This window comes from Clarias gariepinus, chromosome 10 (assembly GCF_024256425.1).
Source record: "Clarias gariepinus isolate MV-2021 ecotype Netherlands chromosome 10, CGAR_prim_01v2, whole genome shotgun sequence".
Classification (NCBI taxonomy): Eukaryota; Metazoa; Chordata; class Actinopteri; order Siluriformes; family Clariidae; genus Clarias; species Clarias gariepinus.
The window spans coordinates 31,744,947-31,768,364 of record NC_071109.1 but is presented as its reverse complement, the minus strand read 5'-3'; the positions used below and the strand labels follow the sequence as shown (position 1 = coordinate 31,768,364).

Here is a 23,418-nt window from a genome sequence, read left to right as displayed (position 1 = left end):
CAGGTCCTAGAGTACCCCCTCCTAAACTCTGGTGGTAGCATAAACCTTGGGCATAAACCTTGGGCATTTTGTTCCCCGTCCTTAACCCTGTCGGTAGCATACCCTTCCTAAACCCTTATCCTTGAGTTCCTCCCTCCTAGACTGTGGTCTTTGTGTATCCCTCCTCTCCCCTGGTACCCATCCATGTCTCTGGCTCTGTAATCCCCCCGCCCCCCTCCTAATCCCTGGCATGGGCAATCATCTCTTTATCCCTGGTCATGGACTACCCCCTCTTTCAGATTTTAATCAACTAATTAACCATCCTTCATGAGTGGATTTTGGTGAACCAGGTAAAATAGGCAAAATGACGATCCAGAATCAGGGCTCAGAACTTAAGATTTAAAACAATCTGTTGGGTTGTTTTGTGGAAAGCGGACCATGTTTTCCTAATACACCACCAGTGCCATCATCTGGACAAAAATGATCAAATACATGACGATATCATGCTCCATATTAACTCAGATCATAGAATAGATTTTTACCATAGCCAGAAGAATGCACTAATCACTAATCACTTTGGTGATGCAGTTAACTGTTAGCAATTTGGTAATTATTTCTTTTCATATTAATTTAAGACAATTATAATTTGTTTTTCAGTTCAGTTATTTAACATTGCAGGAGATTTTCAAAATGATTTTTTCTTGCTGTTGGGGTTAATAAGGTAAAAATGTATGTTACCGTTAAACACAACCAGCCAAAAGTCTTCTGGTGGACAACTTACTGTTATAAAACTTCGGAGCTTTGGAGGCTCCTTGTCTACATGTTAAATGATCTTTCCTTTAGTGAGAAAAAAAAAATACACCCCCACATTAACAAATACACATTTTGTATACACACAATAAATCCAATAGCATATTCAAGTAGTTTACATTTTAGGCTGACTTTTCGAAAAACAGGAAATCATCAAAACTGATTACACATGACCCACTTTATTAAATACGTCTCTTCAGAACATGATAATTTACAAAAATTAATTCTTCAATCGCAGCACATGTGTATCAGATCACTGATTACGCCATAAAACCAGTATATCCATAGTATAATTGTCTAGTATTAATTGCGCTCAAGTTTAAACTGTCCCATGTTTAATGCGTTCTGCATCTATGGCGCTACACAAGACACATGCTCTGTTGTGAACAAGGAATGCAAGTTACATTAAGATACACACTCGCACACGTACACACAGACTCATTAAAATGATTACAGTCTACTATTATCTGTACTGTTCTATTGATACATGACAAAACTCTTGAGCTGGGAATGCACATAATGTTCTGTACATAGTGGATAGTGTGTTATGTTACTATGGTAAATGAATGCATAAGACTAGAGGTGATGTAATCTGGCTTAAAACGTCTAAACAAGTGTGACTGCAGTTTCCTGAGTCTCTATATACATTCCAAATCTTGATCATTTAAATGACAAAGCACTTTAAACATTTAAAAGAAGAAACATTCTCTGTCCTCCGCTCCTAGAGTAGGACTAATGCGCTAATCCACTAAAATATCCACTTAGTGGTCCATCATAGTGCCATGTCTCATCCAGAGAGCACTCAGAGCACCAGCTTGCGATCCGGATGATCGGAGTGGCCTGTTCTCTGGTGCCGTACCTCGCGGTGTTTACTCTGCACATGCTCGAAATGCTGCAGCAGCTCTTTGTAGTCGACCTGCGGCTGGGTTGGACGTTTGACACTGGTTTGCTCGGAGTCACCCCTGAAAAGGATAGATGATAAACTGCATATTAAAGCTGAATTTATTTATTTGTTTGTCAGTTCCACTGAACATTGTTAACTTTTATTACACAGCAAGAGTGAGAAATTACTCAGGTGTACTACTGTCAGAACTGCTGCATCCTGAAAATCATCTTCGATACAGATCCTGACTAGCAAAAACATTTTTCAGTAAAATCCTTCCAAAAGATTGTACTGCACTGCTCTTTCTACTAGGAGTTTCATTTCTGACTAAACCGCAGCCTAATGAATTCTGACTGGTCAGAAGGTGTTGATTTAATTTTCTGTAACAGCAGTTCTGATGATAACACCAACTGTAATTCAAAGCATGTTTCTTCAGCTGCATTCTTACCGTCTCACCCTCACTCTTTCTTTCCTTTTTTTTTCCTGATCAAGTTCCTTAATGCAGTGGTTCTCATCCCTTTTGTCCCTAAAAATAGATCTCCAACACCCTCCCTTTTGACTGGCCATAAATCATAGTGCCATAACCAGGCATCCATTTCTCAGCACAGGGGATGCAACTGCTCAAAAAACACTTTGGGTGTAATCCACTACCGCTCTAACACTGTATAATGCTACCTCAGCTACCTCCGCTAGAACGTTCATAACTTTACAATAAACATCAGGGACTATAAGCTTTTTGGCTAAGCAGTACTGGAGACTGCTACATCAGTGACATATTTTTTGGCTCGGCGGACCACAGATCCTTTCACATGCTCTCTAACTCTTTCAGCTGAGATGTGTTTCAGCTGAAAAATTGTTTTCCTTTCATAAGGAACAAAAATTAATATAAGCGAATATAAAATGAAGACACAATAATTGTTCCATGGTTGGGTTTTTTTGTCTTTTTAAATAACTAATGACAAACAAACCAACTAAAGAACAACACAAAAGCATCAAACCCACAAAAAAAGGAAGGACATAACAAAAGAAAATGAAAATGTAGAAGACAATATCGCTGTCAATGTACTGCATGCTCTCTGCTCTGAACACCCCAAAAAAAATGGCTGGGTAAAAAGTCCTATCCTTTATGGAATCGAGCTTCAGAGCCTCTCAGGTTAAAATCTATTATTTTCGAATGAAGGAGAAAGACATAACGTCCTCCAGCCAAGCAGGCAAATGAGCTGGAATAAGACTTTCCCAGTGTAACGGGATTCTCCTGCGAGCTACCAGAGAAGGCATCTCAACTGTGTATCACCACAATATCTAATCATCAGCCAATAACATGGGCACATCTCAATTCAATAAGCCATGTAGACATGGTGAAGACGATCGACTGAAGTTCAAACCGGGCATCAGAATGGAGGAGAATGGTGGTGACTTTGAGCATGGCATGGTTGTTGTTGCAGACGGGCTTGTCTGAGTATTTCTGAGACTGCTGATTTACTTGGATTTTCACACCCACCATCTCTAGGGTTTACATGAGTGTGAGAAAGAGTAAGCAGCAGTTCTCTGGGTGCAAACACCTTATTTATGCCAGCAGTCAGAGGAGAATGGCCAGACTGGTTCAAGCTGATAAAAGAAACAGTAATTCAAATAACATCTCATAACAAGGTGTGCCAAAGAGCATCTGAGCATCTCTGAACAGACAACACATTGAACTTGGGGCAGATGGACTACAGCAGCGGGTGCCACTCCTGTCAGCTGAGAACAGGAAACTGAGGCTACAATACACATGGGCTCTCCAAAATTGGACAATAAAAGATTGGAAAAATGTTGCCTGGTCTGATGAGGCAATTTCTGTTGCGACATTTAGAAGGTAGGGCCAGAATTTGGTGTAAACATCATGAAAGCATGGATCCATCCTGATTGTATCAGTAGTTTAGGCTGGTGATAGCAGTGTAATGGTGGTGGAGAGATTTTCTTGGTATACTTTGGGCCATTTAAAACCAATGGTTAAAATTCCACAGCCTACCTGAGTGTTCTTGTCCATCCCTTGATGACCACAGGATAACACAAAGCTAAAATTATCCCAAACTGGTGTCATAAACATGACAATGAGGTCACAGTACTCAAACAGCCTCCACAGTCACCAGATCTTAATCCAATGAAGCATCTTCAGGATGTGGTGGAAAAAGAAATTCACATTGTGGATTGGCAGCTGACAAATCTACAGCAACGATGTGATGCTACCGTGTCAATATGGACCAAACTCTCTAAGCAGCTTGATGAATCTATGCCCATGAAGAATAAGTAAATTCTAAAGGCAAAAGATGGTCCATCTCAGTACTCGCAAGCTGTACCTAATGAAGTGGTCCGTGAGTGTTTATAAGAAGATGTGATCTGTTTCTTTTCGTTGACGTTTCCATTAAAAAAAAAGGTGTGCAAAGACATTTTTGTAGTAAATGTTTCCTTTTACCACTGGCTTGTGCTTTACCTTTTGATTAAAACCATACTATATTGAAACTGATTACTTTAGGCTAGGTGCTCAAATTTTCTGTTTGACTGCACAACTTACACCGTCCTCATGAGCTCTGGATTTGGGACACAGCGCAGGCGGCGAGACAACAGCTGGAAGGCCTGGCTCTGCGGTAGCAGCATCAGCAGTCCGTACAGAGCTTTAATCAGATACGGGTTGTTCTCCACGTCCAGCAACTGCAGCCGCAGGTCTACACGGCGAGACAAAGACAACACGGAGGGAAACAACATTATCAGGGGTTAGAAATGTAAGAAAAACTAATTATAGTTTAACTAATTAAAAAATAGTTATAATTTATTTATAGTTAGTAAAGACACAAATCTCAGAGCTTCCACAAAATGTGTGTTAATGCCCCAGGTGAAATACCACTCAGGTGTACCATTTTAATGTCTATGTAAATTAGCCACTCCCAAGCCACGCCCTAAAAAAAAGCTGAGGGCATCTTCTTATATGACATCACATTAGGAGGGAAATCTAATTGGCTTGTTTAAACCCTACCAAAGAGCTAATTCTTAATTTATTTTAAGGTTTATCCTTTAATGAGTTATACCCTAAAATCTGTTACACATATTTTCAGTAATATAGTGCTGTGTAGTTTCACGAGTTTGCATTCCTCTTGCTTTAATTCCGCAAACGTGGCAAGTCCTGATATTTCTCACAGCTCCTTTAACACTTACACTCAAACTGCTCTTATTTTGATTTTGTGCTAGTTGTAGTTTGTGTCGAGGGTTCAGGTCACAACCTTAAAGCTACTTGATACACTTTCCTGCTTAGTGGTTGTTAGTTTGAAAGAAACTTACATGTAAAAATGGGACTCTCGATGAGCTGCACCAGTTTGTCTACTTCGATCAGGAAATCCACAGTCACCTCCAGATCACCGCTGATGAGTCAGAAGTCAGGGATTAAACTTATACTACATGGAGGAAGGTTTTCTTCACTAATTTAGAAACTAAGATGTAATGTTCTTAAAAGAGTAAAAAAAAATTGTGCTTTAAGGTATAGCACACGTGGCTCAGACCTTAAGTATTATAAAGGATACTCATGAACATTTTAAAGATACATGGGTTCCATTAGAGTTGGAAGCGAACGTTTTAGTGGTGAACCTTGTAATATGATCTGATGCAATTGTGTCGTGCGGGCAAAATATCAGAGTTGCTAATCTAACTTTGAGATAATGTGTTCACAAGTGGGGGAAAAAAACTTTATAATATTTCTGTTGAGTTTTCAAGTTTTTATTTCTACAGTTTAAAGATGATTGATCAAGTAATTTGAAAATAAAACATCGATGGCTTCGTCAAAGTATTTGAAAAGCATTTTTAAACCTTTAGACTTAACCTAGTGGCCTGATCATATAATCCCTAATCATTGTCCATTATGTTTCTTAGCAGCCCTCACATATTAATACCTTTCAAAGCAAAAATTATATATTTTGTATATCAAGAAAATGAAATATAATTACTTATTCAACATTGGATTTACATAGCTTTTTCTTCTTTTTTTATATAAAAGCTAAAGGCCATTCTAGGATGTGCTTTATATTAATTTTATTTCTAGTGAAGGGCATTTAACTCCATTTCATGTTTTGTCTTATATCAGCATTACCCCCAATAAAATTACTGCTACATAACATCTCATGACACGGCAAGGATTAAAACCTGAGTACACTTCTCGATAGTTTTTTGGGGACATTGAAATGAGGCTGCAGCAACGTTCTATGAAAGTTCTTCATAACCTTTAACAGTGGTTTGATCCATCAGAGCCTAATGTACCGGAGGGATCCAGTCATCTGTGTGTTAGTTTGTGAAACGTGCATGATACTGAAGGATACAACTTCTGGATGAGGTCATACGCGTGGTGGTAGTTCTGAGTCAGGAAGCACAGCGAGACTGTGGCCACGGGATTATGGCACCAGGAACGATATAGACAACAGAACAGAGAACAGCTCTCCTGCGGAACACAACAGAGATACAGTACGTCACTATATAATGCACTATTTTGGAAACCTGTTATATTGTAGTACACTTTTTTAGTTCTGTGCACAAAAGTACTGTAGTTTGTTTATATTATAATATATTATATGCTTTTTCCCATCAATATAGAAGGTTTGACCAACTTGTCTTTTGCAATATGTTCATTGAGGTATCTTTATGAATAAATTAGGGGTTACCTGCGGATGCATGCAACCATTACCATTTCAAATAGAGCGTGTGGTCAGGGGTAGCTCAGTGGTTAAGGCATTGGACTACAGTTCGGAAGATCCCATGTTCAAACCCCACAACCACCAAGTTGCCACTGTTGGGCCCTTGAGCAAGGCCCTTAACCCTCAACTGCTCAGATGTGTAATGAGATTAAAATGTAAGTCGCTCTGGATAAGAGCGTCTGCCAAATGCCCAAATGTAAATGTAAATGTGTGGTCAGCTCGCTCCCGCTCCTCATCCTGCTCCAATGTTTCATCAGCCCTTAATTATGTGGTGCCTACCGTGCAAACTGAATTGACTGAAACCTTTAATTTTTCATTTAGATAATTCGTATGGGTTCCTGAATTGTTTCATCAAAAAAACAAAAAAAAAAACAGGTTTGGTCCAATCGCTGCTCCCTACTGGTGCGCTTTTCAAGGGCATTACTTCTCTAAGGAATTTGACTGATGATTTTCCCCAAATTAATTTATTATCATTTTTTAAACTTTTTTATGACTCATTTAATTTTGAAACTTGTATCATCTCCATGAAACTCAAAACAAACTAAATGCACCATTTTCGAGTTATAAGGATTCACTTGGGATCTGTGCTGAACGCCTTTGTTCCTGTGACTCCTAGCTCGCTCGTTTTTTGGTCCCATGAGAAAACTTGATGGCGTGAAAATCTTTAAAATCTTGGCAAAAGTCATGTCCAATCACACATAATCAACACCTTCAAATATGGAACTCGCTGCATAAAGAGCGAGCTGCATTTTACAGTGGAGAAGCAATGAATCAGCAAAAAAAAAAAAAAAACATACGAAACACGGAGAGCTTTGCCTCCTGTCTTGATCAAATTAGATGGATTGATTAGATGAAGGTCTGTTTTGGAGGATAAATTATTTTTTTTACTTAGGAATCCATTAATTTTGCACTTTGGCTGAAAGCTACTGAACCACTTAGGAAAAAGCTGCCACACACACACACACACACACAATTTGTGTGTTTTAAACATTCTACATGTTTAAAACCTCTTGTCTTAACTAACCAAAGGACAAAACCTTAACACTTAGGGATCCTAAGAAAAAGAATCAGGGCACTGCTGTTGGCATTTAAATTATTGCAAGACATCGGGTTACATTCTCTATGTCTGCGAGCTGCAGCGAGACCAAGCCATGCCCCTCCACTCACACACACCCTCTGGTGGACACTCACAGGGCTGATGCTCATATAAAAAGGCTTGTGGGAAATAGGAATCACCTGTTTTGGGCAATATGTTCTTGAAAGGGATGTTTCTGCAGGCCAATACTTTACAATTATTCTATATTATTATTATACGTCAATCTTCATGGCTGCAATTTATTCCTGTGTGTGTGTGTGTGTGTGTGTGTGTGTGTGTGTACGTGATCCTCACAGGTGTGCGCAGGTCTTTGAGCTGGTTCCGGAGCTGAAAGAGCTCAGCTGAAGTGAGCAGAATACTGTTGAGCGTCTGTACCATGGTGGACGCAAACTTAAGGTCCTCTTCCTTCAGCAGGATCTCAGCCATGGAGTGGAAGATGTTCTCTGCGTGTAGGAGGAGACACAGCTGTCTGCAGGGTAAAAACATAAATTAATAAATAAGATTTAGTCACTCACTAAAATTCAGCACGGGCCTACTAAAGCCATGTTTAATGCCACTGAAATATTAGTGTGGTTAAAAATATATTTTAATAAGCCTAGGAACATCCAGGTGTCAAACAGTGGGATTGGCAGATACAAATGCCAAACCTTCTTCACTCAGTACTGACAAACACAAAGGCCATGCTTCCTTTAATAAAGCTGAGAGGAAGTGAGGTCACAACTCAGACACTTCTGTTGGCTTCAGTGGGACCATCAGACTCAAAGGACACATCAGATTCATAACAGGTCATACCTAATGATGAAGGCCCCTCTGGTTTCCAGAAGCTTTCGTTCCAGACTGAAGCGCTTTAAGAGGTTGATCATGAACTTGTAGAAGTAGGAGTTCATGCTGGGAGTCGAGGGTGAGGAGTCGACCACTTTGGCACCTGAAAATGCAGGACAATACACACACACACACACACACACAATACAACGCTTGAAGCTGAGATTCTCATATCGAGTCCTTCCAAGTGACATCAAAGAAGAAATTATGAGCCTCAGTACAAAAACACACGACTGGTCGCATTTTGGAAATGATAACTGACTCGTTCTTGTCTTGATGTCTGAAAAACTTCCAAGACTTTGTAGTAAATAAACCAAGTATCAGAGCTGTTTACTCACACGGCCCCAGCTGTTTCTGCGCTTGTTTGCCTCCTTCTGGAATGTGAAGTTCGGTTTTATTGGCTCCTTCGCACAGCTCCGACATCTCAGTTTGTCCGGCCCGGGAGGACGCAATCTCTGCTAGAACTTCCAGGTCTTTCAGGATGACCTTTTAGAGAACAATTTGCATTGAAATGGCTGTTTGTATCAGGATTCAAATCACAAAATGACCTGTATAACTGCCAGCTTATTGGCTTTGTACACCATTACACAAATGCCAATAAGCATCAGTGAAGGAACCTTTTCCATCAGACGCAGGGCAACAGAACGGCAAAACACACGTTCTGTCAGTGTTTCCTTTACAGAGTGCGTGGCACTATATCCAAGTATCAGTGCTGAATTTGGAAAGTTCTTGCTTTTATGTTTTTTTAGTTGAACACGCTAAGCCATTTCTTTCTCAATGGGAGTCATTTTGGTCATTAATCTGCTCATCCTGTCTTGCCTAATCAGGTTTTATTGCAATTGCATTTATTAGAACTCAGTTACTGTGTGTTTATTTTAACATGAAGCTGCATAGGAAAAGCATCACCACCAACTCTTAAGGATTTCATCCTACAAAATATCTAATGTTCCTGGGCTTGTTGTTCTGTGAAAATCTTAAATTTCTATGGTGAATCCAAAAACAGTAGGTTTTCCTCTTAAATATGAACTTCTATGAAAATATCAGATTCACAAAAAAATCACTAAAAAAACTTCAACAGTCTTATTTCTAAAGCCATTCTTCAAATTTCCATAGTACAACTAAAATATAATATAACCCAGGGTTGCCAGATCAGACTGACAAAATCACGCACAGGCAGTGCTGAACACTTAAACACTGGGCCTTCGAGTGGCGCAGTGGTAAAGAGCTCGCCCTATCATCTGGAGATCGAGAGATCCCCGGGTGATGCTGTAACCTCTCGCAGCCGGAGGCCTAGAGAGAGCTGATTGGCCGAGCACTCTTTGGGGAAGAGAGCACATTAATTACATCTCTACAGCCAATCAGGGGCGTCTGTGACCTCACACAAATGGAAGGAGCGGATAGCGCCGTCCTCCGAGTGTGTTACACCGCCCTCAACGGTGCATGAGCTCACAGGCGCCCCTGAGCACGTGTTTTGAAGGAAACATGTGATAGTCTTCAACCCTCCTGAATAAGTGGTAGTAGTCTTAATGTGGGAGCGACGGGGAAGAATTGGTCACGACGAAATTAGGGAGAAAATCTCCTCCAAAAAAAACTTGAACACTTTTATTTGTCTATACAGTTTTATCCTATATAGAGGGTCATGGGGGGCCAGGAGCCTATCGCAGAAACTTAGGGCATGAGGCAGGGTACACCCTGGATGGGGTGAAAGTCCATCGCAAGGCGCACATACACATGCAATTTGGGAACAACAAATTAGCAGGTCTTTGGACTGTGGGAGGAAACCGGAGTACAGGAGAAAACCCACCAAGCACAGAGAGAACATGCACACAGACCGTGGTGGGAATCGAACCCGGACCCTTGAGGTTGTTGAACACTCTGATTAAAACAGTTTATTCCACAAACAATGGAATGAAAGGTTTTAAAAAATAAAGTAAAATAAAAAAGTAAAAATTAGACTTTTCAGGAAGATGGATTTGTCTGTTTTGTAACCGGTGAGAGTGAGAGGGAGGGAGTGTGTGTGCTTAAGTGTGAACTAGAGATACAGCTTGTACTGTGTTTAATTAGCCTTGAAAGTTGTGTGCACTTGTGCAGGCAGATCAAAAACCCTTCCTCTGAAGGAAGCTTTTTGGCTTGTGTATGCTCCTGTGACAAAACACCACAAGATTTGGAGAGCTTGTGTGCACGCACACACACAAACACACACACACGGGAACAGGAAACTAGGACATTTTGGTTTTGTTGAGTTCACAAGTGCACTGGAGAATACAGAGCAAATAAGTGCAAGCTTAATGCTCAGCTGAAACTCTGTCCGTCTCCTGAGCCTTCAAAAATTACGAAGGCCGTTCAAGTCAAACCAGGACTTTTTATTGCATCGCAAAAACTAAATTTAAAAAAAACTTTATTTCTTTATATAATCCCCTGCTACACTAATGCACTTATTCCAGTGTTTCACTAGTGCTTGGACACCATCATGGTAGAAAGTTTTCTCAGTTAACTGGAGATCGGACTGCCTTCTTTAAATCTGAAAAACTGGCCTCCCAGGAACTCCTTTTCCATTTTTGTATTAAACAAAGCAATTAAATTTTCCCTTATTGTGACCTCATATAAGAAGTGCAGGAGGGGCGTGGCTCACAAGTAGCTCATTTATATGTATTTGTTGAAGGTGTGAAACAGAGGTGTGGTGTGAAAAAATGCATTATGAGGCGTATTACAGCCGGAGCATTAACGCACATGTCCTGAGAGTTAAGTTAACATGTTAAAGAAATAAGTGAATAGGAGAAATTTAAGAGTATGTTTAAGATTTGTTCCCTTTGCCGGATCATAAAATAATTTTTTTATGAGAGCCATATCTTTGTAGGACCGTTTTACAGAGCTACGCATCCTCCACTATATAAAGAACCCTAGAGGGATCCATGTGCGGTGAAAACTGAAACGAGCGATTCTTTTAGGGTATTTTATGTGAGGTATTTTTTCTGGAGCACTCACCTCATCAGACTCATCAGACAGAGTCTTCAGCAGCATGGGGAACAGACTGTCTGTATGCCGGAACATCTGCACACAATAGACAGGTTATGCGTGTTTAAAACCTCTCACACGTGCATGTTAGTAACCTGTGAATCCTAAGAGATCTCCATGTTGGCTCTCACTTTGCGAGGTGTTTTGATGTAGAGATGATACAGCCACTTCAGAACAGCGATACGTGTCATCATTCCGGTCGAAGAGTCGTGTAAATGTCTGTCCAGAACCTGCACGATGCTGTCGAGGTCCAGGGTCACGTGGGTCCTGTCATTTCTACAGGGACAAGAGAGGACACGCACGCAGCAGAGATTATTCACGGTCTCCTCAATGCTGAAGGTACTATATGCCTTTTAATTCCTGCGTATCCAAATACCTTCTTAAACACGTTTTATACCAAAGCACTACTGGATCCTTCATTCTGATTGGTCAGATGATAAAGATTAATTTTAATGAACTGTACTTATGGCTGTAATTTATATCAAAGGTTTAGATCTAATGTACTCCTGGTTAATGTGTTATCAAGTAACAACTTGGTCAAGGAATTGTATGGTAGATTCTCAAGGAAGAGCAAATTGGTTCTTTGGTTTTCTGTACGGACATGTTTATGTAGCATTTATGGAATGAGTCTCCAGTTTCAGCCCTCTGTAATGGTCAAAAGAAAAGGTGTGACTTTATGTTTCCTAATACGAGAAAGGCTTAGGGAAGAAAACACTTAACATGACAAGGTGCCTTTGTGTCGTAAGGAGGAAAGGGAATTTTGTCTTGTAGTGACAGGAATCAACTGTCACCTCACGATATGATATTATCACAATGCCTCTGTGCTGATTCTATAAGTATTACAATTTCAGAAATATCCTATTTTTTCCCCAATCTTGTTACAATTTTAATGCTATAATGAGTAAATAAATGCAGCTCGCTCCTTATAACAGTAGTTTTCTTACTTAAAAACCAGGCACAGCATTTAAACAATACAAACTAACTTTAAATACAAGAGTTTAACATTTACATAAGCAGCATATATTTCCGTCATGTGCCATAATTATTATAACTTTTTTATTTTGTTATTTTGCCCCGATTTTTCTCCCTAATTTAGTCTCGTCTAATTCCTCCCCGTCACTAGGGGCGTTCCCACATTAAGGCTACTACTACCAGTCTGTCAGGGAGGCCTGAAAGCTATTACCGAACCATGTGATGCCACCGACCCGTCTGCTCGCACACGCACCATTGGAGCGGTGTAACACACTCTGAGGGCAATGCTCTCCGCTTGCGTGAGCTCACAATCACCCATGACTGGCTGTAGAGCCGTGATTGGTGTAAGAGCGCCATGTGACTCCCATCCCAACCCGCAGAGAAACCTCGACCAATCAGCTCTCTTCAGGCCCCCGCCTGCGGGAGGCTACAGAATCACCCGGGAATCAAACTCGCAATGTCTGGATCATGGGGGCGAGCACTTAATTATTATTTCTAAACAAACTTAACACACTGGATGAAAATGTGTAAAAAGTTCAGAGGGTGCCACCTGTGTACTTTTCACAGTGTACTTAACTCTTCCAAATTCCTGCTAAATGAACGAGTGCTTATTATAAGTGCTACAACGTAAGGCGGGGCACTGTGGCTCAGTGGTTAGCTCGATCGCCTCACACTTCCATTGCTGCAGATTTGAATTTTGCCTCAAATGAACAAATAAATCATATGTGCATCTGTTCTAACCCAACATCAACAATTGTTCTGAGATCATTGACACATCAATACATCGTCTTACCCTGTTGGTGTGAAGAAGGAAATGTTACTTAAACCCACTGACTCCTGAGAGGCGTTTAGTGAATCTGAAAAAGAAAGTTAAACATTTAACATTTTTAAAAGTCACTCATTTTAAACGCTTTATGTCTCGTACGCAAGTTAAATTATTACAGCCGTTTATCCTACTGTACACAAATTTGTTGAACTTTTGAGTAATAAATTAATATATTAAAACATATATTTACTTCAAATAATTAATCTATAAACTTTTTGTTATTTATTAGTCAGGTTAAATAAAAAGAAAAAGTAGTGTACAGGCCGGGAATCGAACCCGGGTCTCCCGCGTGAAGCAAGAACGCTACAACTGAACCACCTCCAATGATTTGCCATGGATCCCGATCGCCCCCTGGTGTATGAAAATGACATTGCGATATTTACATTTATTTACATAACATTTAAAGAAGAATCTGATATTTCGTGAAAAAATACCAATGAACATATACTAAATGCAAACAAACGGGAATTTAGCTTAAATAAACTTCTCATTTAATAATAATTTGTGAATATTTTCGCTCGTATAGATCGCTTTGCCACGTTGCAATGGCATTTTCATACACCAGAGGGCGACCGGGATCTACGGCGAAGCATTGGCAGCGGCTCCACGCGGGAGACCCGGGTTCGATTCCCGGCCTATGCACTATTTTCCCTTTTAATTACCCTGGCTAATAAATGACAAAAAGTTTATAGATTTACTTCTATGATCTTGGTTAGTAAATAATAAATAAATCAACATAATCAATAGTATCAAAACTATTATTTTTTTATTTAATTTTTTTGGCAGCAGTCTTCACACGCCCTCTGGCGTATGACGGCAGCAATAAAAAAAAAAAAAAAAACTATATTATTTGACCTAAAACGCGACACGTTTCCTGTTAATGAATTTTTTTCAATATTCACTAAATAGTTGTTCTAATTTCAGAATATTGTAAGTAAAAAAGCTATAAAACTATTACGCGTGCCGTCATGCAGTGACACTTTCATAAGCCAGGGGGCGATATCAGACTACAGGCAAGCATTGGTGGTCCAGTGGTAGGATTCTCGCCTGCCACGCGGGAGGCCCGGGTTCGATTCCCGGCCAATGCAAAATCTTAGTTTTCATTTTTATTCTCTGTAATTTAAGCACTTAAGACACAGTCATTATTAACAATATATTTACACACACACGTTACAAAAATTATATGTATATATATATATATATAATTATATTTAATTATATTATATAATAATTATATATAATTATATAATATAATATAATATAATATAATATAATATATATGTAGCCTTCACAGAGCTTCTCGAAATTGTTTAAAAAAAAATAGGGAACGAAATGTTGTTGGTTCCTATCGGCTGTTCCCATCGAGGGGTTGCCGCAGCGGACCATCTGATCCGGACACCCTTTCTACTAACACAACCCTCGCATTTTATTCAGGCTTTGAACCAGTACCGCATGCTCAATGTGGGAATTGAACCCAGACCCTCCACATGGTAGGCAAGAAACCTACCACTAAGCCCCCAATGCCCCAAAATAGGAATATAATAATAATCATAATAATAATATAGTGAGCATCAGGTCATCGAGTGATTAGTTACCATTAAACCAACACACACACACACACACGTTAAAGTGTCACTGACTCACCATTAAGATCCACTTCAGTCTTAGTGGCCGTGTCTGTACTCATAGGAGAGCTCATCGTCTGTGACTCGTCATCTTCATCATCCTCAGGGGTCACAAGCTTCATGAGGCTGTGGTTGCAGGCGCTTGCGGCCTCTTTAGTACCTGTTCAGAACTGTTTAAGGACACGACACAAGGCTGTTTGGGCAATTAGCAATGTTCTTACGCCGTTAACAGGGTTTGAGTTTCATGGTAATCTAATTGCGCATTCATTATTTTAGATTAAATTAGATCAACTGCCTCTTAACATAAATATCTAATCAGCCAATCACATGGCAGCAACTCAATGCATTTATGCATGAAGAGATGTCCAAGACCATCTGCTGAAGTTCAAACCGCGCACCAGAATGGAGAAGAAAGGTGACTTAAGTGACTTGTAACGTGACTTCCTCTCCTTTGATTAGCCCTGGATATAATAGGACACTATAGGCCTCTGGGTCTCCAGACCTGAATGCTATGTTGCACGCTCGGAGCAGAAGTCAGACCTCCTGGTTCATCCAGGGCTTCTGGTTGAGCAACAATGTAATAAATTTTTTGTGTGTGTGGGAAAATGCATGGCAAAACTTCTAGTTTTTTATTTATTTTTGCATAAAGTCTGCTGCGGTGGTGGAATCCAAATCAGTGGGTATGAAGGATACTCTTCTTGCGGTCATCGTAGGATAAACAGGGCAGCACTGCTGTTAGAATGCCAGAGGAATAAGGCAGGACCACTCGCCCTGCCAGCTGAATAAACTCCCTCATCCAGGTCATAGCCGTCAGCTGGATCAGATCGTTAGCTGATAGAGAGAGAGAGAGAGAGTTAGATCAGGTTTTTCAGAATATAGTTTTAGAAATTACTGCTAAAACACCATCGAATATAACTACAAAGTTGTGCGAGTGAGCCGCTATGGGTAGGTTATTAAAGGCTAACAAACGAGTCCATAACCAACTTGAGTTTGTGGGTTAGTGTGTTAGTAAAGTTTCAGTGTTCATTTTACTGTGAAAACCACATTGAAAAATATTTATTAATAAATATAAATAATATGCTTACAGGAATTTATGAGATAAAATCAACAACTGACTGCTCCAATGCACCGATTTAATTTGCACCAAGTGTATTTATTTATTTATTTATTTATTTATTTTCCCCAATTATAACCTTCTTTTGTGGTGTCTAACAGAAAGTCTCCAAGATAGATGAAACCCCACCAAAAGTCATTCAAGTCAAGGATTTACCTTTATTAAGTGGTTCTAATAAAGCAAATTTGCTCATTAGAATAACATTTCCTATAAAGAAGATAAAGCATATTCAACACAGTATTATAGTATATAGTTTATATTTTTAGTACCGGAGAAGGCTAAAGGATTTGGTAAGCCAGTAATAGTATTGTGCATTTGTTAATCGATCTAAATTAAAACAGGAAATGAATAATCCTACTGCTGTATAATCCCAGAAATTTCTCACAGGTCTTTATATGGATTATACGGTTTGGTTTCCGAGATGCAATTTAACCGAGCGCTGTTTCCACTTACTCATTTTGGAGTCATCGGACACTTGGCAGTGGATGACCAGGATGTTGGCCATGTCAGCGAACTTTACGCTGGAAGGTGTTTTCTTGATTTCTTTGAGAAATTCTCCTAAAACCACCTCACACCTACAACACAGAATGCGTGAGTGCAGGACAGGTTAAGCACGAAAAGCAGATGAGAGGGGGGAAAAAAGACAATAATTAAATTCCTACATGCGCCTGATCTCTTTGCTGCTGTCTCCGAGGATCTGAAAGAGGCCATCTAGGATTTCAGGCAGATAGTCGAGCAGGTTGATGTCTGGAACTGACTCCAGCACCAAGATCTGAGGAGACATTAATACATTAGGGGGATTAAAGCAGTTTGCAGGAAGTGACTGGCCTTAAGTTCAGATCTCCTTCAATAGGACCAACTCACACGGTGGGCATGGCTCCTTCACTGAGACTAACTCATGCAGAAATCACATACATACACACTGAGCTAACACAGCCTCCTTCTGTGTATTGATTATATATACCTTACACATTATTATTATTATTATTATTATAATTATTAATAAACCATCATAATAATGTCATATAAATGGTTCATAAAATGAATGCTAGGTCTCATGTGTCTCATGGCACATGGGAAATTTTGCTGGTCCACTTCCTGCGAAGTGATGAACCATTGTTCGGTTGTTCCCCACACCATTCTCAGTTCCCTCTAAGCTGAGCAGTTTCCCACCTACGGTTTGAATCTTACTTAAAATACCCCATGCAGTCCATTTAGCAGGAACCCACTAACTGATTGGAACGCTGAACAACACACACAGAGACCACGCCTCCTTCATTGAGACTGACACACCTATACCACACCGTACATCCTTCGCTAGGACTGATGCACACGTAGACCATGCCTCATTAATTATCACTACAGGAAGCCAATACTCCTTGGACTGAAATATAACACAGGCCACGCCTCCTCACATAGTAAAGGAGAAGCAGCAGCTCTACTCACCCATGAGATGATGAACTGGCGAGCGTACTGGTTGTTGGAGTAAATCCTCTCACGTAACAGAGGAACAAACGCCACCAGGTCGAACTTGTTGCTTTCTGTCACTATGTCCTAGACAGACAGAAAGCACTCATGAAATGATATCATGACATTATGATCACTGCCTTTTAAATGGACTGTATTTTAAGTTTACTTTCAGTAGCCGATCAAGCAGCTCGGAGCCACTCTTCACGTTGGGATCCGGGTCGGCTGCCAGCTGGGAAACAGATAAACAGTGTATTTAGTGTAACAGGGAGTTTAAAACGACATGGCAAGAAGCTCAAAATGCAATAAACAATAGTCTTAGACTGGATAGGGGACAGAAAAACATGGAACGAGAAAAGAAACAGTGCTAAAAAAGGAAATGTTAATGGAGATTCCACTTTCAAACATGAAAACTCGAGAATAAACTGGGCCTATTGAAGAGTAAGAGGGATGTTATATGGCTGATTGATGTCCTGTTGTTGACCGAGTCGTAAAATGAAACAACGGAACAGCTGTCATCTTTCATCAAGGATATGATCACCACTCAGGATGCAAATTATAAGTACCATGATAATCAAATAATCTGTTTACTGAAAAGGATCATCGATTGTTCGGATTTTGAATGACGTAATTACTCGGGCATATATTGTATAGTTCTCAGCTTGGGTTTCCTGTTAAATCTGGTTCCTCTTAAGGTCTCTTAGTGTTGTTATCTCATGTACCCCTATTGCATCATGGTGGTTCCAGAACTAGTTCAGAGCCGGTGTCCAATTTTGAACCAGTCCATGCACCTTGCCGGACTAGAACAGAGAACCGCTTACGCCGGGGGCTTGGGGCGGGTTTATCATCACAAACAACTGAAAGTTTCGAACTGAATGAGCTTTTACATTTAGCTTAAGGTTGTTTTAGGCATGTGTTAACTAACAATAAAGATACTCATATTTCATTCAGTAATATGGCTTTTAATACGCTGTCGTGCTGAAACAAATAAATACATTTGTCAAAATCTAAAAATCAGGTAAGAGCAAAGTAAAAGTTAAAGGGTAAAGCTGGCAGATGGCACTTGGGGCAGTTAAGGTTGAAATATTAAGCAAACTGAGATGAAGTCTGTGGTCTTGGGGACGTGGTCAAGTGGCACGCTGTGAAGGGAGCAGAGAAGAGTAAAGTGGGAAATAATGCACGCCAGACCAGAATGTGGTTAATGTGTGTGTGTGTGTGTGTGTGTGTGTGTGTGTGTGTGTGTGTGTGTGTGTGAGTGAGAGAGAGAGGGCGAGAGAAACAAGAGGAGAGCAGAGCAAGAGCACAATCGTAGCATGAGCGCTTTTTGAAATGGGAGAGGGACTACTAAACTATTACAAAATGTATAAACTTTTATGATTCTACACTTACGCTTGAGGCCACCTTTTGCCTTAGCCAATATAACTGGTATACCAGCCTATTTTATTGCACACAGAGCCTAAAATTATACTCATAAAGTAATGACAGATAAATACTGTACATCGGTCTTTTGCCCGTTTGTCCAATCATTTCCTCTTTTTTATTTTTTAACTGGTTTTATAATAAGACGAGCGTCAGGACATCATTACCCCAACCTTAATTAAGATTCGAGACTAAACCATTTCTTCTCTGGGATTTGCTGACTGCATTTTAATGCAAAACAAACATGAAATATAAATGTGAAACTATACTGTACAGTACATATTCACAGTATATATTATCACTGTATATAAGTATAAATATATTTGTTTTTAACACTAATTATACTGTTATGTATGTAATGTAACATAAAATAGCCTATAAATAGAACAGGAGAAAGCAGGAAATGCTCACATGTGTGTGTTATTGGAGTAAGACTACTTCCTAAAAGTAGCCTAGTTCATATTCCTCTTTTTCGTCAGGGGACGGATCTGGGTCCCCGGCTACCCTCACAATAAAAGCCTAAAGTGACTAAATTTTTTTTGCCTAATGTGTCAGATCTGACTTTACTGCTGTCTGAATGCACAAATCTGATGTTTTTTAGATTGGATCAGAGTCACTTTTGTATGTGATCGAATACATATTTGATACGTGGTCATGTGACTTGAATGAGAACGTTCAGATTGGAGTTCATGTGACTATTTGCCTCTGCACATGCTTGGGGCGCAAGAAATCTTCCCTAAGAGAGTTCAGGCTGTGTTGATGAATAATGCGTTCATACCAAAGATTAATTATAAAGCTCTTGTAATTCATCTTCTTATATCTAAGTGTGATTAAATCACAAGACAAAACAAAAGCAGCTGGAGGTTAAACAGCAACATCTCTTATCATCACCAACGTTACCTTACTAAGGCCATCGAACAGCACGTTAAAGTGAGGAAGCACGGCTCCCCGGGCCACCTTCACGATGTTGTAGAGAGCTTCACAGGCGTAATACCGCAGGCGGCTGTCCGAGTCATTAAAGCAGGTTAGCACCGGCTCGATCAGCTCTTTCAGGTACAAGCCAGAATCCTGAAGACACAGAACACATCCTCAGCTATACGAATAATCCTCCCATGAAATATTGTGTTTTAATCACAATAAAAAATCTGTGTTATGAAAAAATAAGGATGCCAGCATGTGCCAATGCCACTGCTCAGATCAATCAATGAGGCAAAGGATGACATCACACACTGAAGATATAAAATTTACGATCTGATTATGGAAAAAAATTATGCTATTTTGCAATTTTAGTCAGTAATTATTTTGTCCTTACTTTTTATAAATTTGTAAATAAACTGAATTCTTTTCAATAGATAACGCATACACATTACTACAAGATTTGGACAATCTTAACCAATTTTTTCCTAAAGTGATTACAATCGAAAAAAAACCCCAAAAATTACAAATATGAATAGAGAAATATACTCCAAAATATACCCTAATCTGGATTTCCAAGAATTTCTCATAAATAAATCCACGTGCATAAACGAGGCTCATACATCTGATTGTGTATATGTTAGACACTCAAAAATACTGTATTCTCTCGGTACAGTGTCGGTGTATGTACAGGTGAAGCGATGCATGTACTTTGCCGAGAGCGATGGAGCAGGCGGCCAGTCCGATCAGACCTCCTTTCCGACTGTGTGGGTGCTGCGAGAGCGCGAACTCTGCCGCCAGGATCTGAATGACATGTCTGATCTGAGTCGAGTTGTTCTGAGCCACAAACTCCCGCACGAGTCTGCAGTGAGAAACACACACACACATCATTACAATGACTAAAAGTTTCACTCCTTTAATTTGAGACCTTTTTTTTTTTTTTTTTACAGCCTCAGGACTGTCTTTTTCGGATCACTAACCAGAATAAACCCAGTGCAGCTTCACTTCTCATAACGGTGCAACATTTCACATCATCCCAGACACACACAGCAACTGTGAAAGAAACGGTCCTAGACTTGTAAACTTTGTCATATTTACAACCTACAGGCACGTACACACTATATGGTCAAAAGTATTTGCCCAAACCTGTTAGTTATTGGATTAGGTTGCTTCAATCAACCCTTATCCCCAGTGAAGATCAAACTTAATGCTTCAGCATACCAAGACATCTTGGACAATGCTATGCTTCCAACTTAGTGGCAACAGTTTTGGGAAGGCCCTTTTCTTAACATGACTCAAAGCAAGATTATCACAAAGCAAGAAGAACTTTCCCGGTCCTAACACAGAGCTTCCCCATCGAGCACCTTTGGGATGAACTGGAACGGAGATCAAGTCAAGTAATTTCAACCATATATAGTTCAGTACACAGTGAAACAAAACAGTGTGCACATGCAAATGTGCAAACCGGAGCAGCGCAGCAACACGACAACATGACACAATGTAATCTACTGTAATAGTGGGTTGAAGTAGTGCGAAAAGCCAGGCCTTCTCGTCCAACATCAGTGCCTGTCCTCATAAACGCTCTACAGAGTGAATTGGCACAGAAACACTCTTACAAAATCTTACAGCCTTCCTTCCAAGAAGAGCGGAAGCTGTTACAGCTGCAAAGGAACGACCGACTCCATACTGAAGTGTATGTTTTTGGATACAATGTCATTCCAGGTTTGGCCAAATACTTTTGTCCATACAGTATACATACATAGACATTCATACATCCACTGAGACACCATGAGAGGAAACCCAGGAGGACCGGGAGGACCAGAAAATTCCAAGCACACCGACTGGAGGCAAGATTCGAACCTCTAAATTGAAAATGTGAGGTGATGACGCTCATCCCTAAGCCGCTTCGCTGCCCCGAATCATAGCACTCGCATTAATGCAGTCATCCTAACTTTATGACGAGCGGCTCGTTGTGCTTTCTGGATGTTCAGGTTTCCCACATAGCTTAAAGACTTGTGCGTGCAATTGATTGACATCCCATCCATGTGACCAGCTCCGGCCCACCTTCCCATGACCCCACACACACACACACACACACACACGCTTATCTCCTTTTACAAGATAATACATGGGAATGAAAAAAAATTAAGACTTCAATAAGCTTTAAATGTGAATGCACTCATTCAGAACTTAATCACAGATCACGTGATCAGCCTCACGCTATCAAACCCCCTGCATTTTTTTTTTACATCACCACTTCACACTCACTTTTCAATCTCCAGTGCGGCCACTTTCCTTTTCTCATACAGTTTGTCATTGAGAGCTCTCACAATGTTCGGAGTCAAAGGGGAAAAATCTTTCTCCGTGTTCATTTTCCCCCACAAATAATAATATAAAAGATATAAATATATAATTAGGTTCCTTATTCAGTGCTCAGCCTCTTCATAGGGTAGTTATAAAGCTGTTAATCTTCTGGACAGGACAGGACTGGACTTTATCCGAATGTCTGAAGCTGACGGAGGAGAAGAAAAATCAAGCCCGATTTCCAGGAAACATTACTAATCTAAGATCAGATGAATGAGGCGACCAGGAGCAGCATGAAGCACGTCCACTTCCGCGTTTATAGAACACTAAACACCGCAAAATAAGACGTAAAAACGCGACCCGACTGCTGTTCGAGAAGTGTGTGTTCATTCAGGTGGAGCAGTATCCGCTGGCTCACATGATTCCTCCGGCCACAACACAGGCAGCTTAGCCGAGCACAGAGCAGCCGCTTCCGCATCCGCAGGCTGACTAGTTGATCCCAGAGCAGGCTGATGTGTCGAGCCAGGAACGGATCTACTGTACAATAAAAAGAAAATGGTAGTTAAAAAAAAAAAAAAAAAAAAAGATTATAAAGTTACAAGATTAAAGTAGTATTTTTAAGCCTAAATAATTACTAAATAATTAAGGTTAATAATGAGAAAAGAAGGTGAAATATAAGACACAATTTGTACATTTATCCACAACAAAGTAACACTGTTTAATTGAATTTGAATATCTAAATTATTTGATGTCGAGCCAAGAATGGGTTAAATGAAATGGCAATGCTGGTATTCCAAAATAAAGGGAAAAAATACAGTAATAATGTTTAATAACCTATAATTTAGTAATTTAAGAAAATTGTAAATATAATCATGCTAAACTCATAATTAAAAAACAGAAAAGTCTAAACAGTTAAATGAAGAAGTCGAAGTATACCAAGGAAAAGTTAGTAATTTTACAACACAGTTTTACAAGACATCACAATATTTTCAGAGAAACAGGTAAAAACTTATATTAGGAATATTCTGTAAATGGAAATTAAAATATTTTAAGATGAAAGTACAACATTTTTACAAGAACAAATGTGTGTGCTTTGTGAGAGATTCATGCCCAAAGTCTCCTGGGATAGGCTCGGGGCTCCAGGCATCGCCACCATCCCCATCGAAAGTTATACATTTCGAGACTAAAGTTGTACTTTAAAGATTAAATAATCAGTAGTTAATTCAGATGAGAAATGTGAAATATTTAAGAATAAAAGAATTATTTTACCACAATAAAATAACAATATTTAAGGAAAAAATTTAAATATTACAAGAATTAAATAATTTTACAACAAAAAGTATATAGACCCATAATTTTGCAACAGAAAAGTCTGAATATTTTAAGAAGAAATCAGCATATTAATTAGATATAAATTATTATTTTTTTTAATGAAAGAAGCCTGAATATTAAAAAA

The 23,418-nt window shown here is 39.6% G+C and overlaps 1 protein-coding gene and 1 non-coding gene across 2 annotated transcripts; one reads left to right on the top strand and one right to left on the bottom strand.

The window, feature by feature from the left end:
* Positions 1–952: 952 nt before the first annotated feature.
* On the bottom strand, positions 953–22,408 carry vac14 (vac14 homolog (S. cerevisiae)). Its single transcript, XM_053506595.1, has 19 exons — positions 21,927–22,408; positions 20,370–20,520; positions 19,644–19,811; positions 17,494–17,556; positions 17,304–17,411; positions 16,520–16,629; positions 16,311–16,432; positions 15,437–15,574; positions 14,763–14,903; positions 13,086–13,149; positions 11,452–11,596; positions 11,291–11,356; positions 8,644–8,791; positions 8,276–8,408; positions 7,778–7,952; positions 6,016–6,134; positions 4,988–5,067; positions 4,227–4,377; positions 953–1,751 (listed from the first exon to the last, which is right to left on the bottom strand). Exons 1-19 carry the CDS (start codon positions 22,028–22,030, stop codon positions 1,592–1,594), a joined length of 2,346 nt encoding a protein of 781 aa, XP_053362570.1. The 5' UTR covers positions 22,031–22,408; the 3' UTR covers positions 953–1,591.
* On the top strand, positions 14,136–14,206 carry trnag-gcc (transfer RNA glycine (anticodon GCC)). Its single transcript has one exon. It is a non-coding gene; the product is annotated as a tRNA-Gly (tRNA).
* Positions 22,409–23,418: the final 1,010 nt, after the last annotated feature.

Bases quoted from the DNA above. Each gene is read 5' to 3' on its own strand.
- vac14 (XM_053506595.1), bottom strand. From the start codon at position 22,030: ATGAACACGGAGAAAGATTTTTCCCCTTTGACTCCGAACATTGTGAGA. The intron at 11,597-13,085 runs GTAAGACGATGT...TTGTCCCTGTAG, and splicing joins TCCTTCTTCACACCAACAGG to AAATGACAGGACCCACGTGA. The intron at 8,409-8,643 runs GTGAGTAAACAG...CTGCATTTTCAG, and splicing joins GCAGAAACAGCTGGGGCCGT to GTGCCAAAGTGGTCGACTCC.